Below are 21,199 nucleotides of genomic sequence, written 5' to 3'. Positions count from 1 at the left end.
CTATAATGATCACTCGTAGATATATTCTTTAAAATTAAAATTAAATAATATTAAAAATATTTAATACAAAAGCCACAAAAAATACTAAAAATGTCAATATACCAAGTGATTTAACACAAATTAAAAATAAATTTGTAAAAGTGATTTTTTAGTATTTTTTAAAGCTATTCATGTTAAATATTTTTTCGCTTTGAATTCATATTTTAAACAAAAAAGCTACTAGAGTAAAAAAAAAAAAAATTTTTGTCATAAAATTCTTTGATAAGGTTATGATACTATTTGATAAACAAATAGAAGTTAATTGTAACTAAAATATGAGATTATAAGTTATATACTTAATGAGCTTTAGATTCATAAATATCATTAATATTACGAAAAACACCAATGTGTCATATTAAGCAAATTACCTCTATCATTAAACACAAGTATGATTTTTATGTCAATACTAAATTTTTGAGGATCGTAAATATAAAACACAACTAAATTATCAATCTATTTTACTATAATATTGTATATTAATACTTTAATATCAATATAACAGCAAAAAGATATTTTTAATACTTCATAAATATAGAAAAATTTTCTATTATTTCATTAACATTAGATACAAGATATAATCGAGTTAATTAAGGTAATAATTTGTAAATAAGAAAATCAAAACTTTTACAAAATTTAGACGATATTGATTTGTGTCAGCCAAATAATATAAATGTTTTATATAATTTTTATACTAGAAGTGCGTAAAATTCATATTAATTTATATCTAAAATAATGTTTACTTTTTATTATGAAAAATAAAAATAATTCATAATGTTCAGTGTTACTACCAAATGGTATAATCACAAAAGTTATTGAAAAAATTTTGTTTAATAATACCTATTACTAAATAAATTTTGGCTTAAAATATTTCTAAGATCTAAAATAATCCAATAGGAATAACAGACAACATAATACTGAGTTATTAAACTTTTACAACACAAAAATAATTACTCATTTTCAAATATTAAGAATAATTTTCCATATTAAAATTAAAAAATAGTATATTTAAATTTAATCAACTTAATATGATTAATCATCATATTTCTTCTAATTGACCTATGAATATTAATACTACACTACAATATATAACATTCATACATGAATATATCACATATAATAACACTTCCAACTCATGCTGTTTAAACTCCATAAAAGTAAATACCCACTTACAAAATTTTAAAGTTTTAAAGATGAAATAAACATTTCTGACACACCACATAATTCTTTCCTTAATGAGTTTAAAATAATAAAATATTAAGAAAATGTTTAGTTATTAATAACAATTATTTTCATTTGTAAGAAGAAATAATTGATAAAATGGATATGTTGCATTGTACAGTACTAAAATTTTTTTAAGCCTTTCTAAATTTCATAATGATGTTTTGTGTAGACTTTTCATTATTTTTATTAATTTTAAAATTTTAGAGAAGACAAAATCTGAATTATCTTAATTTATTTAAAAATCATTTATTGAAAGTATGAAAGTTAAAATTATTTTAAATTACTGAATTTTCATATCATTAAATTTATTTAAGTTAAAATATTCCTTTTTTTTTAGCAAATATTATATGAAAAATATGTTCATTTTTGTTTTAGTAATTATTAGTTGAGAGAAGTGATTAAATTTAACACATTTAAACAAGAATTATGACAAATTATAGAGAATTTAAAATAATTTAGAGTTTTTTTTATAAATACCTTAAATTGCTTTTCTTCTTTATCTGGTACTTCCAAATGAACTTTTTTTTGACAAAACTTTTCTAATAAAGCAACACCTAAAAATTAAAAAATAAAATATTAGTTTCTTAAAGTATTTTTTATTTTTTTATTACCTTCTTTTCTGTTGTTATAATACTTGTTTTCCCAAGCATCAAATAACATATTATAGTACCTAGCACTATCAAAATATTGGTGATATTTATAAGAAGTGGTAGTAGGAAATACTTTCTGAAATCTAAAAAGTACAAGTATAAATTGGAAAATATTTTTTCAACATTTTAGGCTAAAATTAATTTTTAAATTAACATACGATCCAATTTGGGTCAGTTCGTCTTCATATTCAATAAGATGTCTAATGTCATCTGGCAGCAAATCATTTAATATGCTATCTATATACTACAAGAATATTCATTAATTTAACACTAAATTTAAAGAAATAATAAATAATTATCATATTTTTAATGGGCACCCCACAATATTTTGATAAACCTTTAAACTTTTGATTGATTGAATATTTTAGATTATATTAATTTTAAAAAATGATCATCGTTTGCAACAAAATAACATTGTACTATATAAGTATATTTTTCATTTATAAAAAAGATAAAATTAAAAAAAAAATAATATTCAAAATACTATTAAAGTAGTTATTTTGTAAAACAGATTTTAAGATTAAAAGTGATAGCAAAATCCTTTATAAATTTGTTAAAATTAAATAAATAAATATATATATATATGGTCTATTAAGGTAGTATTATTTTTCAAACTTATATTTAAGAAAAAAAAAAAAGTTAAAATTGAACATTTTCTTTCTTTGTTTAATGTATGTTTAAAATATGTATACAAATATAAGCAATATAATGACCACTGAAAATTGTTATAATAATTAATACATTACATTTTCTCTTGACTTGATATTGCTGTAATACTCTTGCTTTTTTTTTTCATTATCTGATAAATTGAATGTGTATAATCTTTTGTCATAACATAATGGTGATTTAATGCCTAACATCTTGAGCAAAGCATTCTATAATTGTAATTATATGTTGCTATATATTAATGTTTTAAGTAAAAAGATTTATACTTTGTAAATATTTAAATAATATTTTTGTATAGCAAAATTTATACCATACAATTTTTATAAATACAATAGGTTAGAAAAAGAATGCTTCGAATACTTACATGAGTAGTAGGGGACATCTTATTTGGTATGTGATAACCAACCATGTTCATTAAATCTTTCACTAAAGGTCCTTTAACAGCTAAGTCAAGGGGTGAAGATGTGTGTAAAGAAGGAGATATATTAACCTAAAACATAAAAAATATATACAAATTTATTCAATGAAAATGTTTAATATATTTACTTCTAAAATCCAAGGTTTAAGAAATTCATCAAAAAGTACATCAATACCAAATAACTCATAGGAGTTATATCTATTACTTAAGTTTGAGCGACACATTTGACTCATTGGTGATTCTCCACTGATAACAGTTTTTACAACTAAATCAGCTAAACTTTCCCATAAATTTTGAATATCTATTTTTCGTTCTTTTTCTAAATATGTCCATAGTGATCTTAAAGTCCTTAAAAAATTAAGGCAATCATAGATAAATTCATATTTAGAAATCATCAATGAAGTTGGTTTATTGGTATATTACATTTGTTTATTATGCATGTATAAAATATTCATTAATAGTTTGGTCAAATTTAAGTAAAAACCATTAATTTAAATGATCAGTCCCATGAAAATTTCAAATATTACTTTTACTATACTTAATTCATAAAGCCTCCTCAATTAAGAAGATACTAATTACTAATTTTTTTGAGTTTTAGTGGAATTAAAGTTTTTTGTTTAAAATATATAAACAAAGTATTTTGACATAGAATGTTTACTTAGTTTTATTTTTATCTTATATAGAGGTTTTATTGGATATCTGAAAGAATATAAAATTATCAAGTTTGAAGATTAACAAGAATTTAATGTATATTAAGTAAGATTCTAACCTCTTAGACCTAACTAAAAAAAGTTTATATTTTGCATAACATAAAATTTTTATTACCATTTATGGCCTTGACATGCGTTAGCATCTTCATTTTGAGTATATTGGCTACTCAATCTGTTAATACTGTAGTTTGTCAAGTGCATATATCGGTCAGATATTGTGTTGAGATCAGATGAATATTTAACTAAAGAAATTAATAGATAAAAATTACATTATTATTTTACAAAAATAAGCATAAAAATATTAAAAATCATGAGTTAAAAAAATACCTGAGGCAAATCGCACTAATCCATTATCATATAAATAAATACGAAGTGGATTAATTGAAGTTATTAATATATATAGTCTTAAATCAAACTTAGTATCATTAATCAAATATGGATTATCTATATATTTTTGTACTACTAAAGGTATTTTTTTTGGTATTTGATTCCATTTTGATATTACACGAATACCAGTTCCTCGAGCAGATGCTGGCTATAAAAAATTATTAATACTATTTTTATTTAAAATAATAATAATAATTGTAGAACATACTGGTTTAACTATCCATTTGTCTTCATCATTTTTTTCCCATACTTGTCGTAATAATTTGGTTTCTTGAGGTAAAATATATGATGTCGGTATAAAGTTAAATTCATCTTTACTAAATTGCAACATAAGCCTTTGCAAATTTTTCCATAATTTGTCTTTACGTCCAATTTGAAATGTTCCAGGGAAATGATTAAGTTTTTGCTGATCACGAAGAGTTTTGAAACACAAAGATTTCATATGTTTTCCCCATGTCCCGACCCAATCATTAGATTCTAAAATTTGGTTTTTAAGTTTCAAATTGTAAGCTATATTTTATAAGGATAATTTATGCGTAAATGAATAGGAATAAGAGTTATGGACTCACGAGATTGAGGTAGCATATTTAGTTCAGTAGGAGAAGTTTTACCACAATATACATCAACAATAGGAGGTGTAATTTCATAGTGATTTTGTAAGGATGATATTAATGGAATTGATTGGTTTGTATTGTTATTATTAATATTATTATTTAAACTATGCTCACTTTTCACTAATTTAAAACCACTATTTTGAACTGTTCGCCTAACTACAATTGGAGTAATTGAACTTAATTTCCACTTAAGTATTTTTTGCAAAGGCAATGGAAATGATTCACCTGTATAATAAAAAGAGATGATTTTCTTTCTCTTTTTTATGTTATACAAATTGATAACATTTAATATTGTTATAACAATTATAAATACCTTTTACATCGTGTGAAGAAAATTTTATATAGGGAGGAATATTTGAAAACAAACTAAGTCTTAAAGCTGAATGTAGTTGAACATTTTCTTTAAGTCTGTTATTTTGAACATCTGGAATTATAGTCATTTTAAAATGTTAGGTATCAGGAATTGTCATTACTTATGGTAATTTTTTATACCTGAAAACAAATGATCAAAATCCAATTTTGGCATATCCTCTTTTGTAACATTTATTTCACTATTTAAAGATTGTGTTACTTTCAGTTTAGTATCTAACATAAAAATCAAGGTATTTATGTAGTTTTTATTACATTAAAATATATTAAGATTCATTACTTACTATGAGGCTTAAGTTCTAAAGATGGTTCATAAAAATCATGCACCAAGTTACTGCAAAATAATAAACCAAGTATTGATAAAAAACTTTATTTTAGTGATATAGTAACATTTATTAGAAACTTTAAGAGTCCATATCAAAGATGAAACCTTACGGAATGATTTCAAAATTTGCACAAATTATCATCATGATATTATAAATATAATTAAGGGGTAATGACATTTTTTTTTTTTTTAATTAAAACTTTATTTGAAAAACTGTAATTTTACAAATACTCAAATTGTGGCTAAAATATTAATGGTAGAGAAAAACTAAGGGTTATTCAGAAACAATGTCAAAAAAAAATCTATCAGAAACAATAAAATTTTTTTTTATTAACATTTCATGATTCAAATTTTGTCGTGCTGTATATAAGATGAACAGAGAATTTGTTTTTCAAACAAATAGTTTCAATTCTTTAGAACATAAAATATACTAAGTGACTTAAAAATCGAATTTTTTTTTAAGGAAAAAATAAAAATAAAAAAAGACCACTATGAAATATAGTGAATGCAAAAAACTTACCATACTGAATGTGTACCATTAACAGATGAAATATCTTTTCCTGCCTTATACGGTGAATTGAAAGTTACATTGTCTAGTGGTTTTAATAGTTCTTTTTTAATTGATATATTATTAATCTCATTATTTTCAAAAGTACTTGAACTTAAATGATTACTTATCACATATCTATTGGACATTTTGATATTGTCATTTGTCGTTATAACAGATTCTTGTAAATGATTAGGATTGTCATAAACATTTTTAGATACATTTTTCAATTGCCTTAGAGTATCATTTATCTCTAGAGATGATTCTCTAAAATCAGAAATGGTAATTTTGGAATTTTGGTTAGTCAAATTATCTTTAGCGATTTGAACTTTTTGATGAGTACTATTAGTAGATGAATGTGAGGAATTTTTTTGATTAGTATTGATAGAAACTAAGGATTTAGGTGGAACAGTTGGCAAAACCTAAAAAAGAAAAAAATTAATTTAAATTTTGAAATATTAAAATACAAATTATAAGGTATAAAAAATGTAATTTATGTAAACAAGACGAGATTGAAAATTACCAATTGATCACATAATTGCAACATTTAATATATGCCAATATATACATATATATATATATATATATATTTGTGTGGCAGAGCTGAAATATCTAAGTACCAAAAATTAAACTGTATATCTGCCAATTCTATGAAAAAATTCAAACTTAATAACTATTTTTAAACTGAGAAAACGATTACCACCAAAAAATAGAGCTGCCAATGGCTTCCATATTAAAATGGAAAAAGCACATTGGTATTTAAATCACTTGATGATACTGCTAAGCCTTTAATATTTATGGGCTTGGTATGGAAACTAATTAATAGTTATTTTTTAATTTGTTATTACTATAATATATTGAAGTATATTATCCCAATCTTTGTAAGACTACAAGAAAAACATTAATTTTAAAAACTGTATTTAAAAAAAAAAAACAAATATCAAACTGATTGTAAAAAAACATATTTCTAAAAATAGTTTTTAGGGGTACTTTTTGAAAGTTAAATGAGTCTATAATTATTTTTAAACCATTGAAGTAAAATATAAAAGAAATTTTGATTGGAAGTTAACCAGTTATGTAATATTTTTCTTTGAGTTTATAGATTAATTTTAATATACAGATAAGAGTGGTGTACAAAATAATAGTATTCTTATTTGTATATTTCAATAGTAATAGAGTATCGTAAAACATTACTTTGCTTTTTACCTTGGCTAAAACTATAATTGCTCTAAAAGTAAAACTTTAAAACTGGTTATCTATCAGTCAAAATTTTATTTAAGCCATCTAATATTATAAAAATACTTATAGGTTATAATTTAACTATCAAAATTTATCCCTAAAAACTACTCTATGTATTAAATAGCTTGTAACTCAATAAGTATTTATCTTTTGTTATCAAACCAACAACTTTTTTGTAAGAAAAGCTATTTTGAAATTTTGAAATAATTTAAAAATAAAATTTTTTTTACTATTAAAAACAAATAATAAATATATGATTTTAAAGCAATCTAAGAATGCATAAATTATAAAAAAAAAAAGTAATGAAAAATTTGCTGGACCAAAAATTATTAAATTTGTCAAAACATTGTGTACCAATGTGTATATACGGTGTTCAGTAAATAAGGAAATGGGTTTCTATTGTTTATTATTTGTAAAAATTTACCTGTTTCCTTACTTATTGAACACCCCGTATAAAGAATGACTCATTAAGGATAAAACACTGACATAGTATAATGTTTCCCTCAGCCATACATCACGTTATCAACTTATATGGATGTGTGAATCATGTGCATGGTGGTCTATTGATAAGGTTTGCCTTTACGATGTCTTGTTATTATAACTATCACTTACGATAGCAAAAATAAATGTTGATAATAATTGATGGTCCATTGAAACAGATAATTGTAACCTCCAATACTATGAGAGCCAAATTAATGATGAATTCATATTTTCAATACAAAACTTCAATCAATTTTAAAAAGCAAATAATTGATCAGATAAAAAAATTTCAATTTATTGTACCATTAAATTAAAAATAAGAGTTCTCACTAAAGTAAACAAAAGTTAAGGTTTTTCATCCTTTCAAAATGAAAAAAAAAAAGATTTAACTACATATTATTGTAGTTTTTTTAATAAAACAATATTTTCCTTTACAAAAATGAAAATTTATGAATAGTTTTGAAGAAAATGGGTATCTTATTCTTAATGAATAATCCTGCATAATAAGGCAATTAAATGTTTCTTTGTGAGTGTAATAAATATTTATTTCTTGAAATTATAAAATATAAAAAGTAATTCAACAAATGACTTGCCTTACGATGTCGATGAACAGGAGGTTGTCGAACATGTAAATTTACCTTATTGCTTGGCATATAATACTGATCATTGTTAATAAATTCACCTTGAGTAACACCATTTTCATTTACTTCCCATTTTTGCATCTCACTATGATATTGATAATGCTCTTTATGAATATCAGAGTCTTAATTAAAAATGATAAAAGAATTTAATAATTATTGAATGGACTAAAAAACTCATATTAATTAATAAATTACAATTAAAAATATATTTACCTAAATGATTAGATGGTTTTGTTGATGAAATAGTATAATTTACATTTTCTAAAGTAGGATCTGTATCAAGAACTGGATACGGATTTAATTTTTTTAATAATCGCTCACTATTATGGTCCATAGTGTGATGTAAATGATTACTATTTAATTCTTTAGTTAAAACTGAATAACTTCTATTGTTCATGCTTTAAAAAATATTAATTTTTTTCTGTAATAGCACTAAATAATTTGACTAAAACATCTGCAACATACAATATAATTAAATAAAAATTATAAGTGATTAAAAAAGTAGTCCAGAAAACCCTTTTTATTGTAATTGAGGTCATTACTAATGTAATGGAATGTGCTAATACAATTGGCACACTACTTTGACATTTTAACACATAGAAGTAGTAAGAAACCATTAATAGATGGCATTACAAAAAGTAATTAAGAACTAATCAAAAAGACTAAAAATAAATGGATTGCAATAAAAGAAGAAATAGATGAGTAATTGATAATATCTCACTTTTAATTATTTTTACCTTTTTAAATAGCTTTATTTTACTCAGTTTCAGGTTTTTATTTATTAAATTATTTTAAACTAATAAAATTAAAAAATATATATATTTTCAAAACAAAAAAATACTAAGAAGCACAAAGAAGTTTTCATATAATAGTATTTACCTTAGAATTTATTTTTATCCAATAAAATTTAATATTAGAAAACAAATGTGATTTGTTTTCTATACTCAAAGTAAAAAATAAATATGTATTGATATGTACAATTAATTAAAAAAAATTTAAAAATGAATGAATGCGAGGGTGATGACTTCTTAAATATAAAATTTGGTGATAATATAATATATACATGGTAGACACCAGATTTATAATCAATTAATAATTATGTAAGAAGCATCTATTGACAGTTTAATCTTCTATTCAGATAATTAATTAAAAAAATTCAATGGTGTTATGCATTTTGCATAATGCATAAAATATAGAATAAATTATAAAAATTCAATATTAGTGTAAGTAGTATGCAACATCAAATTTTATTTTAAGGAAATTATAATTTTGACTATTAATTTTATTTAATTAAAATTGTTATCTTTTGGGCATTTATATTGTGTCGAATTCTAATTAATTATTCTGTTATTAATTAACCTCCATGTAATTAAAAAATTGAAATGTTTGAACTTAAGCTTATTTTTGAACAAATGTTGAGTAAAAATAAAAAATAATACTATATAACAATACAATTATTCTATAAATAAGAAAAGCTTCTAAATATAAGTAAAGTATTAATATAATTTTAATTATACTTACAAATATGTTTAAAACAATTAATTTTAAAATTATAGGTAAAATAGTTATTTGATGATTTAATGATTGTTACTTTGTTAAAATTATAAATTTTGCTTGAAAAATAAAAATTTACCATAGAGACATCAGTGACAGTATAAATTTTGATGGAATGAAGTGCTAGTAAAGAACGTTATATCATCAAATAATGCAATTTAAATTATGAAAATTCATGGAAAATTAAACAAGATTTTTTAATTTTTAAAAATATTTATCATATATAAAAGTACTATGAAACACTAACGTGGTACAATATTTTTTTAAACATTAAAATTAAAATTGAACGATAAATTTATTTTGAGCATTTCATAACAATGATTTAATAATAAAAAAAAAAATTAAAACTATTTTCTTAATGAATTAATGCTATATATCATAAGCTTTTTGTTGTAGATATAAAAAATGATTCACAGGCAGGGAGTTTGGGTAATATCAGGAACTAATAACAATCATTCCTGTTTATGAATACGGCTGCGCGGTACACTTAAATCACTATTGCATAAGGTTATCAATATGATCATAGATACGGTTGGAGTAAAAATTTTCGTATACTTTAATTGATATTACCATTTACAATGAATATATTAAATTTAATCTTTATTTAATTGATCTGTCTGTATTGACTTGCTAAATTTTAAAATTTCATTTTATTAAGAAGTTGGTTTCCTAAATTTTTTGTAGGCTATCATGAGTGCTGTATTTTTGTTGGGTAGTACTTGATTTTTTTTTGAGAAAAATTCTAATGGCTTTGTGATTTTGTCCTCTTCTTGTTCTAAAACTCCTTCGATAGCATAGTTAAAACATAAATTTTTAATCGTCAAACAAAACAGCAGCAGCATTATTGAAGTATATAATAAAGCTATCAGGGAACATACAGTTGTTAAGACATCTTTAGATTTATTTAAAGCGTATGAAAAAATAATTTTCAACAATAATAATGTAAAGACATTAGTTATTACTTAAACACTAAGTATTTCCTCGTTTATTTTAATATCGTAGAATAGTACACCCGAGTGAGTTACTAATGTTATACATCTATTACAGAAAACGTCTGAAGGGGTAGAAATTCAAGGCAGTAGCTGAATATTTAGAGATTGTTTTTAAAACTACATTTCAATTCCTTTTATATTAGCTTCGATGCGAATCTGAGAAGGTATTAATTTTACTATGATGTGTTTTTTTTTTTGTGTCTGTATACGCTCAATCTCAGCTCTCGCTGAACCGATTTTGATGAAAAATATGTCAAAAGATCACAAATCGTATCTAGTTGAAGACATTACCCTCAAAATTTGAAAAAATCCCTTGTTCCTCGTAAACGGGGGAAATCCACCATAAAATTACAAATTTAAAAATCGCTAATTTTCGATCTTTTTTCAATTTTTTTTACTTAAAATAGCCATAACTTTTTTAAAAATGACCGAATCAATATAATTTTTTTTTATATAGATACCTTAAATATTTACCTATCATTTTATATATTTTTGTGAACATTTGACCCTTTAACAGCCTACAGGAAGGGTTTCAAAATGGTAACTTTTTTACAAAAAATTAACTTTTTCAACATAACTTTTGAAAATGTTCCGGAAAGACTGACACTTTTATATATATATTAAATTAAAGCTTATGTAATATAGATTATTTTGAAAAAAAAAAATTTGACCTCTGGAATTGTCTTCATAGTGAAAACGAACATTAAAGATAAAGAAAAATATACGATTTCCGTGAAAAAATTCTCGATTTTATGTGTTATATTATTAAATTTTCCTTGTAGTCCAGTGCATTTATTTATAGTAACAAACAGTTTTTATTGAAAATTATTGTATCAAGCCCTTTAAATTTTTATACACGTAAAAATAAAGCAAAATATAACTTCTTTATTATTTTTATAATTTCTCCGTTTAAATTACAATATTAAATTATTGAATATCAATTTCATACTAAATTTAATAATTATAATTAGTATTTATTCATATATTATATTTTAAAATCAAAGAACTACTAATCAGGATATAATTAAAGAAATAAGAGTTGATGTTGCTTTTGGAATAATCCACCAATTTCTCTATATGAAACACTATCTACAGATTTGCATCGATGCGTTTCTTATGATAGTGATTTTAATCACTGTCAGATATTATCTATACTTGTCCCATCTATGCCTCGAACCTACTGTGCTACCTTTTTTTTATACTATGTTTTTACTAATAATATTTTCGATGAATTCCCTATAGTCGATATCTATATTCTTCAAATTTACTCTGAACTTGTCAAAATATAATTATAAGAATATGTCTATCTATATTCAAAATATAATTAACAAGACTGTGGTGGCCCAGTGTTTCTCTGCGTAAAGCCTTGGCTGGCGCGGACACACTTAACCTCGTTAATATATTTTAAATATTATTTCAATACACCTTTTACTATCCTTTACGTCAACTGCCTACACTTTACCGAGAGGTAATTTGGCATAGTCCTTTATGACTGGCGGGTACATACGCCTATCTTACGAACTATATATTTTATGATGAACTCTACCCGGACTACTAGCTCTAGAACTGGCTTGTCAACGGATATAGCGCACTTCAAAAATACTCTTCTTATAAGTTTAGTACTATTCTGTACCTCAACTTCCTACACTTTACCGAGAGGTAATGTCCCTTAGGGCTGGCGGGTACACAGGCATAAAGTACTACTACTAAAACTAATTAATTCTAATCACAAATTATGCTTCTTCATTTAGTTCGGCACATTTAAGGTTGTTCATAACTGTAAGGCACAATAAGCTTTATTATGAATATACGATAATGTATAAGGCTATTATGCTTGTATAAATAAAATTATACTTCTTCACTCTTTTTGGCACATTTAAGGCTGTCCAGAAATGAAGGCCACAATAATATTTAAAACCTTTATATAAAAAATAGAGATTATATTTATTTGTCGTGAGAACATTAGGTGATAATAAAAAATAAATAAAAACTTGTTCCTGGGTAAAATATTAATAAATCATTTAAGACAATGTCACCACTTAGGATGATATATAAAAAAAAAACTAAGTCACAGGGAAAAAATATTTACTTATACTGACGCAGATTCCATGTAAGAGAATATTGAGAGAACGAGAGCAGAGCCACGAGAGAGGAGAGAACAGTCGTAGTCGTCTCCTTTTACAAGAAAAAATGGCTTTTTATACGCCGGATGAAATAAGCCAGTGATCTCTATTGAAATTCCTAAGATGTTGGATAATTATTTGTGATTGGTTAATTGTGATAAAAACCCTGCCGTCGGCGTAGTTAATGAATTGTAGGGGACTGGTTTGAAACATGTGTTGATAAATAGTTATTTTCATTACCCTAAAAGGGAAACATTCTTTAGATGATTTTTTTTTGCTTTATTTATATATATGTGATATTTAGTACATGTGTTTCCCGCAGGGGAATCCGCAAGGATTACGAGCCTAACAACCCCGCGAACCCTAGTTATTTCAGTGGGGGTGGCAACACGTACCACTGCTCATAGCCGGTCATGACTTTGGTTAGTTGGGACCGGTAGGCCTGAGCATACCTGCTTGCTAACAGCGAATAGGCCCCCTAACCCAGCCATACTAAGTGAAAGGGTTGCTAACTTGTCACAGGGTAGTTAGCCGAAAAGTAAAGTGATCATTGGGATCCTCTATGGCACCTGGCGCACCATAGAGTATACAGCCTTATCACAGTATCGAGCTCTGCTGTGACGGACCTTTATTTCTCGATTACCCGTGGGAACTATATGGACAAAAACATAGAAAAACCACAAAAAAACGAACTTGTGACGATCAGGGAACCTACGGACAACCTGTCGGAACAAGATCGTGAATTGGCGACTCTTCGCAGAAGAATCGCCGAACTTGAAGGTCTCAATGCGAACAATGGGACACTTGGTGAACCGTCTACTAGCAAAGAGATAGCAACGTCAGCAAATGTAGACCAGGAATCGCAAGATCAACTGGGAGCAGTAGCTGACAAAATCGAGGGTCTAAAACTTAGACCTGAGAAACTGAGCGGCAGTCAGAGGCGCAAGCTGAAGAGGAGCCGAGCAATCATGGAGGGACAGAAGAACCTATCAAAGGAGGGAGACAAGGGAACCGATGACTTGAAAAAGTCAAAGGGAACCGAAGCTCAAAAATCTGAGGACAAGGGTCAAGAACCTCCATGTAAGAAAACTCATTGGGTACCGACCTACAGGGACGTGGTAACCGATGATAAAAAAGTGGCTCTGGTCCTCGCAGGCTACCCCACTAACAAGTTGACCACAGAGCAGGGGCTACTCATTGAGTCTTTTGTTGGAGACTTGATACTGTCGGGTACTGATGGAATCGACGTACCAAGGTTTGAAGACACCAGACTCTCTGATGGAAGACTTGTGATCAGTGCAGCCCAAGAGAGCTCTCTTAAGTGGCTCACTGATCATGTCAACCTGATAAAACCTTGGGACGGTGCAGAACTCCAATTGGAAGCCTACAACCCGATCAAGTACAAACTGATGGTCACTCATATACCAGGGCTGCCAAAAGAGTCCAAAAAGATCTTGAAAATTTTGGCAAAACAAAACCCAGGGCTGAACACGGCGATCTGGAAAGTTTGTTCCTAAGTGTGGACGAAAAGAGCATGGTCAAACTGGAGGAACTGAAGCGCAGTCCATATTTTGGAATGGGCAGAGTTTGCTACACAGACTATGTTGCAAAGCCGCCACAAACCCCGATGGATGAGAAAAAATCTGGGAAAAGGAAGGCTGAGGTAAGGCACAGGTAAGAAACAAACGGACACACTTCACTCTTGCCTCGAAAGGGAAGCGAGGAATTGTGTTATGTAAGGGAAAGGGACCCAGGAAACCGCCACCCTCAATAACGGCCACAGCTGAGGGGAACCTCTCCACGGAACCAAAAGGAAATGTGGAGAGCGAACCTAAGGTACGGTCGCCACCTGGTGACGGAGGGGGGACACCACCTACGGGGAGGGCTGTGTGACACAGGGACTGTTTCAGACACCTGTATCACACCCAGTACAGCGTGATTTCTCAAGCGTCAACATCAGTTTTTCTGAATGGCTTACAATAGAATTCAATTCACGCAAATAAACCTGCATCACAGTAAAGGGGTCAGTAGTGTATTACTAAGGACCCTAACTGAGAGGCATACAACACCCTTACAAATAGCACTTATTCAGGAACCATGGATAAATGGTGACCAGATTAAGGGGCTAAATCTAAGGAATTTTAAACTGTTTCATAAACAAGCAGATAAACTAAGAACTTGCATTTTGGTTAATAATAAAGTTAAAGCCAGCTTGATACTTAATTTATCAAGTGCAGACTTGACTATTATTAAAGTAACACTAAATGATGGTAAAAATATTATAGTAGCTTCAGGATACCTACCATATGAGGTCACAGACCCAGGTAGGGACCTAACTATGCTCTTTAATTATTGCAAAAATGAAAAATTAGAACTAATCCTAGGTATGGATGCTAATGCACACCACACTATTTGGGGGAGCAGTAACATCAACCAAAGAGGAGAGGTTATAATGGATCTATTGCTGACTACAGACCTAAGTATACTGAATAGAGGTAGTGAACCTAATTTTATTATCAGGAACAGGCAGGAAGTCATTGATCTGACAGTTTGCTCAAAAGGGTTACTTCAAAAGATAAAAGGGTGAAAAGTGACCTCCGAACCTTCTCTTTCTGATGNTAAAAGGGTGGAAAGTGTCCTCCGAACCTTCTCTTTCTGATCATAGGCACTTACGATTCACTTTGGAAATTAACAAAGTTGAGACGGAGTACTATAGGAACCCGAAAAGAACAAACTGGGACAACTACAGGGCAGATCTCTCTCGTGACCTGAATAACCTACAGTTTAGATTGGGGTCGAGACAAAGTACTGAAAGGGCTGTAAATATGCTACAGGACTCCATTGTCTCGGCTTACAAAGAAAACTGTCCTTTAATAGAAAGGAAAGGTACAGGACAGGGTGTAGCTTGGTGGAATGCTAACCTGTCTAAATTAAGAAATAGTTCACGTAAGCTATTAAATAAAGCAATGAAATCAGGTTTGGAAAAACACTGGGAATCCTATAAGGACGCCCAAAAGAACTACAAATCTGCATTGGNGGACGCCCAAAGGAACTACAAATCTGCATTGAAAAAGTCCAAAAGAGAAAGCTGGAAGAAGTTCTGTGGGGATATACAACAACTCCCTATAGCAACTAGACTTCTGCGATCACTAAGGAATGGACCAAACAAAACTGTCGAGGCAATACTACTGCCAGACGGAATGTTCACCAATAATGATAATGAAACATTATCACATTTTATGAACACACATTTTCCTGACTCTTCAATTAACAACAGAGAACAGGAACATGATGCACAGGACAAACGTGTGACCTGTGCTGATTGGAGACTAACCAGGAAAGTGATAACCCCAAGTGGAATAAGATGGGCAATAAAAGCCTTTGGCAGTTTTAAAGCTGTAGGCTGTGACGAAATTTTTCCTGCACTTCTGCAAGAAGGGTTAGTGATAATCGTCCCCCATCTCTGCAAAATATTTAGGGCATGCCTTGCCTATGGTTATCAACCAAAAAGCTGGTGAAAGGTTAGAGTGGTGTTTATATCCAAACCTAACCGGACTAACTATTATGAAGCAAAATAAGTCTTACTTCATTTCTTTATATGACTATTGTAATATAGGTCATTATTTTGTAAAACTGAAAACAAAGCATTTTTGTAATGTTTGGTTTAACTATGAATTTCTTGATCTATTATTACAAAATATAATACAGTCTATTATTTGTAAACCTAGAAGTAGAACACTTTTGTAATGTTTAGATTAATTGTAATTCCCCGAATTATTGTTACTAGACCAAGAAGTAAATATTTATAAACATTTTTGAAAATTATTACTATATGAATTTTATAAAAAGAAAAACAAAATATTTTAGTATATAAGTCGAAATGGAATGAATTGAAAAGGAGAGAGAGAAGACCTTGGGAGTACCGAACGTAATCTCTTTTCGTGTGGTACGTTTGTAACATTAAGTTTTCTTTTTGTGTAGTATTTATTTATCCTGTTTTAAATGTATCATTATTTTGTATGTTTTACTTTGTCTGATTATATCTTTATTAATTACTTTTGCGTTATTATTAAACTATTATAACTATAAGTTAGAACAAAAGGATTGTTTCTTTATTTAAATACAACATTATGGAGAAACTTATTGATAGGTATATCAAGGAGGTGCCTCTTAAAGAGAACCCTTTACATGAAAACCAACATGCGTATCAAACGGGGAAATCTACTGATACAGCTTTACACTGCTTAACCACTAAGATAGGGAAAGCTGTAGAGAATAAAATATATGCAGTAGGTATATTCCTGGACATCGAAGGGGCTTTTGACAATACTCCCTTCGATGCTATATGTGAATCTGCACAATAGCATGGAATAGAACCACTTATTATTAAGTGGATAGAATACATGCTTAAGAAACGCTCCATTTTGGGACAGCTCAATGAGACCAAAGTAATCAAAAGTGTTAAACGGGGATGCCCACGAGGCGGGGTTCTATCCCCCTTGCTATGGTGTCTAGTATTGGACTCGCTTATTGGAGAGTTAAATAAATATTTTTATACACAAGCCTATGCGAATGACTTAATTATAGCAGTGGTGGGTAAATTCCCAGACACTATTATAGACTTAGCATAACAGAGACTTAATACTATACAGATATGGTGTAGTAAGTACGGTCTACCTGTTAATCCAAATAAAGCAGAGGTTGTTATGTTCACTAGAAGGAGAATAGGACTAGACAGTTTTGACACCCTTATTCTAAATGGACAAGAAATTAGCTTAAAATCGGAAGTAAAATACTTAGGTATTATCTTGGATAGTAAGCTAAAATGGAAATCACATGTTGAGTCAAGAATCAAAAAAGCAATGACCACATTGTGGACTTGCAGTAGAGCCTTGGGAAAGACATGGGGTCTTAAACCAAGAGTTATGTATTGGTTGTACTTCACTACTTGTGTTTTTAATTAAACCTATGATATTGTACGGTGCCCTAATCTGGTGGACCAGAACAGCACTCGTTACAGCTAGGAAAGAACTTAGTAGCATACAGAGAATGGCTGCTATGGCCATCACTGGAGCATTAAGAACTACACCAACAGTCGCATTAGAGGCACTAATTGGATTGCCTCCTCTGCATTTAGAGGTGAAAGCTCACGCCAAAGCCACAGCACTAAGATTCCACAATTTAGGTATGTGGACTTTGGAGAGTGATACAACAGAACATGGTAAAATACTAAAAAAGATAGACTAGGGCTTTTTGGAATACCCCTTGGACTACATCAAACCGGTTCTTAAGAATAACATTCCCTACAAAGTGGAGATCACTACACGTAGAGAATGGAATATTAACCACCTAACTGAAAAAGAAGGATTTGTGATATATACAGATGGATCCAAAAAATCAGGAAAGGTAGGTGCTGGAATTTGGGGTTTAAAGCCACGAATAAATGTCAGTATGTCATTGGGTACAACACCCTCTGTTTTCCAAGCAGAGGTGATGGCGATACTGGTAGGGGCTCAGGACCTGCTGGTATACAAAAATAGGAAGATAACTATCTTAAGTGATAGTCAAGCGGCTTTGAAGACACTCTGTAACAATCAGGTTAATTCAAAGCTGGTCCTCGAATGCAGGGAAACTTTAGAATCACTATCGAGGCTCAACAAAGATACACTAGCGTGGATACCGGGACACAACTGTGTCACTGGAAATGAGAATGATGACTTTCTAGCCAGGAAACGAGCAGAGAACACCTATGTTGGACCAGAACCAGTAGTAGGACTCACTGAGCAATCGCTCAAAGCGCTATCAAAGAATTGGTGCAGAGGACAACACAGAAAAATCTGGAAGTACTTGGTAGTACCTAGACAATCTAAAATGTTTATCAAGACCCCTGGTTTACTGTTGGGTGATCTTAATAGCATGACTAGACATCAAATAAGCACCCTGACTGGTCTACTGACAGGACATGGTCACCTACTTAAACATCTTAACGCAATGGGGGTATCGGAATCACCATTGTGCAGGAAGTGTGGAGTAGAAGAGGAAGACTCATTTCACATTATGTGCGAATGTGAAGCCTTGTCTACACTAAGATCAAACTACTTGAATAAACCTTTTCCTGAAAAAGAAGATATTAAAAATCTAAAACCCAGAGAGATACTTAATTTCGCCAGAAAGACAAGACTCTTTGGTCATCTTTAGAGGTGACTTTATGGTTGGTAATGTATTAATACTTTGGTGATAATACTTAGGATCAAGACAATTCGGTATGAGATGCGCATAATGGACCAACAGGTCTGAGTGCATGGACATTATGTCCACCTCGATAATAACTAAAACTAAAACTAGTACATGTGTTAATAATTATACTACAAGTATTACAGTGAATATGGTTTATTAATTTGAATTAATATTTAAAACTTAAATTTTAGTTTTTTAGGTAGAGATACATATCACAAGTAATGAATTTTAATGTGCATGATTGGGATTCATCATTTCTTGAAATTGATGTTATTCAATACCTGTATAATTGGGGACAAGAAAGAAGATGAGACAAATTAAAAGATAGTTTTTTTTATTTTAAATCCACTCTTTTATTATTAATTCATCTCTATTATGTTGAATAAGAGTTTTATGAAAATTATTATAATATATATATAGTAAGACAGGTAAACGTCATTAGAATGATTTTGAACCAGTGACTAAACTATAATTAAATGTCTATAAGATAATTCACGACTTGCTGTAAAGGACAAAATAGGAAAAAAATAGAGGCCCCAAATTTTATGTAGATTTCATGATTTTAACTCCTTAACGCTAAAATCTTAAATACGGCCCTGTCTCAAGTAGTGCTATCAATTAATTCTTTTTACCCTAAAATGATACAACATAATTATTATAGCTTAATAAATAATACCAACTAAATGATACTTTGGTTGCAATCACAACGTCATTAAATAACCAATACACTTACTAAAAATGAGAAAAGAAGCGTCGAAATTTTTCAGAGTCTTTATTTTATTTGATAAAATGTGAGTCCAAAATCTAGACAATTTAGAAGATGATTATTTGGTTCAAAAAATACAGCTAGAGAGTATTCTTTTGTGTGNCCTACTTAAACATCTTAACGCAATGGGGGTATCGGAATCACCATTGTGCAGGAAGTGTGGAGTAGAAGAGGAAGACTCATTTCTAGAGAGTATTCTTTTGTGTGAAAAAAAAAAACGAACAAACAGCGTGTGATATACCCACTTGCCATAATTCGTAGATCCGCCACATATAATAATATGACCTAATAGGTTGTTGGGAGACGGCGGAGGAGTGACTGTGGCATTGTTATGTTCGGCCGGACTAAGTGCAAACCGAGTCAACGGAATAGAAGACGGGCAGTAAAACCGAAGTAAATTCGGAATCCAATGAATAAACTTTCATTATACACGAATAAAAAATGGTGTTTAACAAGAAACGAAATGACAGTGAGATATCATAAATAAACGTATATGGACGAGAAAAAATAAAAACCTCTCTCCGACGAATGCCATCGTTTTTTTATTAACAAACAAATTTTTATGTAACCTTGAATTATTGTAATTTTATCATATTTATTATAATATTCTCAAGAAGACGCCAGTTAATCAGAGAAAAAGTATTTATTGAGCAGTTGGCAAATGACTATTTTTGCCATTCCATTCCATGAAATTTATTTACAATTACATTTTAAGAATTCCTAGCAAAATTAGTACATGATATTGTGGAAAATTATTCCTACTCGATTATATTTCCAAACAACAACTCGTGGGTAGATTTTGACAGTTCATTGGTCTAAACGGGAACGAACTGTTTGCGAGGGCAAATGCCTTCTGGGCCGTTTTGAAATGCGTAATCGGCCCGACAATTTTTAACAAATAAATATGCATAACATATAATGAATTTGTGTTTCTAAAATTTCATATTAAATTACAAATTAAAAAATAGATTCTTAAATATAGTAGAAAATTATAATTACAGAGTGTTATAAATATATTTAATTTTTTTTCAAGCTATGCAAACATTTTTTGGAGCGAATAGGACTGTCACAATTTCTTTGATCAATGGGCCGTAGGCCAAGGAGCAATCTTCCTTTGGACCTAACAACAACTTCAGGACTGTAAAATTCATTTACTAATTATATCTTTGAGCTATATCTTTTTTAACGACTGCGATTAAATATGTACAATTGTTTCACTTA

At 29.0% G+C, this 21,199-nt stretch overlaps 3 protein-coding genes across 5 annotated transcripts in view; 2 read left to right on the top strand and 1 right to left on the bottom strand.

Moving 5' to 3' along the window:
• LOC126900806 (tubulin monoglutamylase TTLL4-like) overlaps positions 1-10,270 on the bottom strand; it is a 24,571-nt gene extending 14,301 nt beyond the window's left edge. For 2 of the 3 annotated variants that reach the window (XR_007702921.1, XM_050676761.1), the window contains exons 1-17: positions 9,940-10,270; positions 8,520-8,760; positions 8,259-8,428; positions 5,920-6,368; positions 5,359-5,408; positions 5,198-5,290; positions 5,019-5,129; positions 4,820-4,930; positions 4,300-4,568; positions 4,032-4,239; positions 3,820-3,946; positions 3,123-3,342; positions 2,941-3,066; positions 2,657-2,785; positions 2,069-2,154; positions 1,872-1,993; positions 1,738-1,814 (exon numbers count right to left, since the gene is read on the bottom strand). Coding sequence is in view for 2 of the 3 variants with exons in the window: in XM_050676761.1 (XP_050532718.1) it covers positions 1,738-1,814; positions 1,872-1,993; positions 2,069-2,154; positions 2,657-2,785; positions 2,941-3,066; positions 3,123-3,342; positions 3,820-3,946; positions 4,032-4,239; positions 4,300-4,568; positions 4,820-4,930; positions 5,019-5,129; positions 5,198-5,290; positions 5,359-5,408; positions 5,920-6,368; positions 8,259-8,428; positions 8,520-8,703 (2,532 nt within the window). In the remaining variant the exon portion in view is untranslated. The remainder of the gene's footprint in view (positions 1-1,737; positions 1,815-1,871; positions 1,994-2,068; positions 2,155-2,656; positions 2,786-2,940; positions 3,067-3,122; positions 3,343-3,819; positions 3,947-4,031; positions 4,240-4,299; positions 4,569-4,819; positions 4,931-5,018; positions 5,130-5,197; positions 5,291-5,358; positions 5,409-5,919; positions 6,369-8,258; positions 8,429-8,519; positions 8,761-9,939) is intronic. The other variant, XM_050676763.1, reaches the window with a different exon arrangement.
• Positions 10,271-14,944: 4,674 nt separating this feature from the next.
• Positions 14,945-15,562, top strand: LOC126902103 (uncharacterized). Its single transcript, XM_050679127.1, has one exon. It carries the CDS (start codon positions 14,945-14,947, stop codon positions 15,560-15,562), a length of 618 nt encoding a protein of 205 aa, XP_050535084.1.
• Positions 15,563-15,590: 28 nt separating this feature from the next.
• LOC126902102 (uncharacterized) lies at positions 15,591-16,493 on the top strand. The gene has a single exon (XM_050679126.1). The coding sequence runs from the start codon at positions 15,591-15,593 to the stop codon at positions 16,491-16,493; it is 903 nt and encodes a 300-aa protein (XP_050535083.1).
• The last annotated feature ends 4,706 nt before the right edge of the window (positions 16,494-21,199 follow it).

The sequence above is a fragment of the Daktulosphaira vitifoliae genome, unplaced genomic scaffold, assembly GCF_025091365.1.
Source record: "Daktulosphaira vitifoliae isolate Bord-2020 unplaced genomic scaffold, ASM2509136v1 Scaffold_3, whole genome shotgun sequence".
Taxonomy (NCBI): Eukaryota; Metazoa; Arthropoda; class Insecta; order Hemiptera; family Phylloxeridae; genus Daktulosphaira; species Daktulosphaira vitifoliae.
This window is presented reverse-complemented; position numbering and strand designations above follow the sequence as displayed.